Source organism: Pundamilia nyererei, unplaced genomic scaffold (assembly GCF_000239375.1).
Source record: "Pundamilia nyererei isolate P.nyererei 1_Seehausen unplaced genomic scaffold, PunNye1.0 scaffold00064, whole genome shotgun sequence".
Lineage (NCBI taxonomy): Eukaryota > Metazoa > Chordata > Actinopteri > Cichliformes > Cichlidae > Pundamilia > Pundamilia nyererei.
The window spans coordinates 1407879-1410392 of NW_005187465.1; the positions used below are offsets into that span (position 1 = coordinate 1407879).

The window sequence follows — 2514 nt, forward strand, 5'->3', positions numbered from 1 at the left end:
TCCTCGTCTATAAACAGGACGAGGCTTATTGGGGAATAATCAGAATGTGTTTGCATATAATTGTTTTCATCTATGGCTCCTCAGGAGACATTCATTTCTAGTTGTTCGTGCTAAATCTTAGGCAGCTCATTGTGACGAGATCATCTCACGGAACAGAAAGGCAGAGAAGAAAATCGCTTTATATAACCATTCTCTGCTTACCTATACCAGCTGCCTCCTCACTTCTTACACTTAAGCCTCTTTTCACAAGTAACTTTTTGCCTTTACAGCCATCTGTTTGCTGTCAGATTTGTGTTTCGCCTCGAGGAGGCCCTTTAATGTCACGTTTTTGACTTGAATCATGAATTTTGGGAGAACTAAATGGCTTTCACCTTCTGAAAGCACGAGCTAGTTATGTTATAAAATGATGTAGAAAACATTAAATGGATGATTAATCTGAAAGGCTTTGCTTGTAGCAGTGATTATTTTAATGGTGTTGGAGTTACTGGGTTTGTTGATTAATCGCTTGGACAAAGGACAAATGGACGATTTTAAACAAACAGTGTCTCATGATTGTCTCTGGTTTCAGTGGTTCTGCAGGCCTGTGCTCTGGTTCTCTACCCGATAAAGTTCATCGATGGAACGGTCCTGCAGACTTATCACGAGTTCAACTGGGGCTATGGGCTCGGCTGGGGGGCCACCATCTTCATGCTGGGTGGAGGAATCCTCTTCTGCCTGCGGACGGACATATACGAGGATGCAATGTACTGAACTTTGTCAGCCCTCTCTGCTCTGCTGGAAATACTTAAGAGGAGAATACAGACCCTACGTGTCCATTTCCCTTGCTGTGTTATTCTCGCCGTTATTTTTAGATAGGCCAGGGCTGTAGGAGTAGACTGCCCTCCCCCCCCTGCAGCACACTGCCCCAGCCCTACCGGTATCGGGGGCGAGGTGGTAAAGCTAAAGCGCAGAGAGCTTTCTGGACACGCTCGAGCCACCGACGCTGGACGTTTCCACTGAATCTCTATTGTTAGAGAGGAAAGCAGATTCTCAGCACAGGCCTGGATGTGCAGTGAATATTTAATAGGACTGACTGATCACGTTTCCTTTTATTTTTGTAGCTTTTCATGAGGATAAAAAGCTAGTTGTCAGTTTATTTGTGGCATGATTTCCCACTTTATAGGAATAGTGACAACCTCACTTCCTCTCGTGTGTTAGCCGAAACATATCTAGTAACTGTAAATTACTCAGCTTTGACATATGCTATTGAGTGTTCATACTTTTGATTTTTTTTCTTTTAATGACACCAGTTTGTCTCAAATGGAAAAATGTAAATGTGTATAAAGTATTTCTACATGAAGAATTCTGAATAAATAATTGTAGTTTTGGGAGCATTTGGAGTGTAAATTGTTGCTTTCAGTATCAAAGGTGACATGCGGACACTCTCGGCTTACACGCTGACCTTTGACTCACTTTTTTACCGCCCCTTTTTAGACTGGACAGCAGGGAGACAAAAATGCAAACCACTTTCATTATCGAGAGGACACATTCCTCAAAGGAAAACATCCCAGGCTGTTTAAAGAGGCGGCACCAGCTCAGAGTTATGATGGGTTTTTTATTTTTTTTATTTTTATGTTTTTAGTTTTTAAGTCCGTTTAGTTTCAGTTAGTTCCCAGAGCAGATTTTCTTGTTTAGTTTAGTTTTCATTGTTTCAATGTTTTGTTTTTATTAGTTTCTGTGTTTGTTTCAGTCTTTCCGGTGATTATTGAACGGAGGCGATGTCTCAGAGCGAACATTCACATTTCTTCTAATATTTAGTTTCTTAATAGCCTTCTTAATGTCTTGTCTGGCAGCTTCTGCAATCAGAATCAGAATTAAGAACCGAATGCACTGCTGTGACAAACACATTTGCTTTTACAAGACGAGCTCTATAAATTCTCTATGGGCTCCTCTTGTTCATGTTTACTGTTTATTTATTCATTCTCATTATTGTTATTTTTATTATTACTCACAGTGGCTAAAATAATCATGTCAAAGCTGAAAGGCAGGAAAAACACAAAAGTCAGAAAAAAGAAACTGGGAGAATCAGGAGGGAATCTAATAAAGAAGACAGAGTACTGGATGGTCTCCTTTGTTACTTGTACTCAAAAAAATTGCTAAATTGAACTAATTTAAAAATATATAAATTTTCCATTTAATTGTATCCATTGTAAACTGTTACATGTAATGGAATCTGGTCAAATGAAATGTACTTGATTGGTAGATTAATGGAAATATACTTGGTATAAACTTAATGATTAATTATTTGAATAAATAACCCTTTTTAAAAATATATTTCAGTTGCATTTTTCTCACAATTGCTGCTTTGTGGTTATATAGGGTCACAAATGGGATTTTTCTGAGTGCAAATTCAAGAAAATCAGCACATAGATTAGAGTAAAAACACTTTTTAAAGGCAGCTGACTGTCTCAGTGAACCCATGAATGCCTCATCAGGCAAGATGTCTGCAAGATCACAAAATTCTAGTTTTTATTG

At 38.6% G+C, this 2514-nt stretch overlaps 1 protein-coding gene across 1 annotated transcript in view; it reads left to right on the forward strand.

Moving 5' to 3' along the window:
* The window catches only part of LOC102206859 (transmembrane protein 47-like), a 10186-nt gene extending 8813 nt beyond the window's left edge, over positions 1-1373 (forward strand). The window contains exon 3 of the mRNA XM_005735465.1: positions 569-1373. Coding sequence (XP_005735522.1) covers positions 569-750 — 182 coding nt within the window. The 3' untranslated portion in view covers positions 751-1373. The remainder of the gene's footprint in view (positions 1-568) is intronic.
* Positions 1374-2514: the final 1141 nt, after the last annotated feature.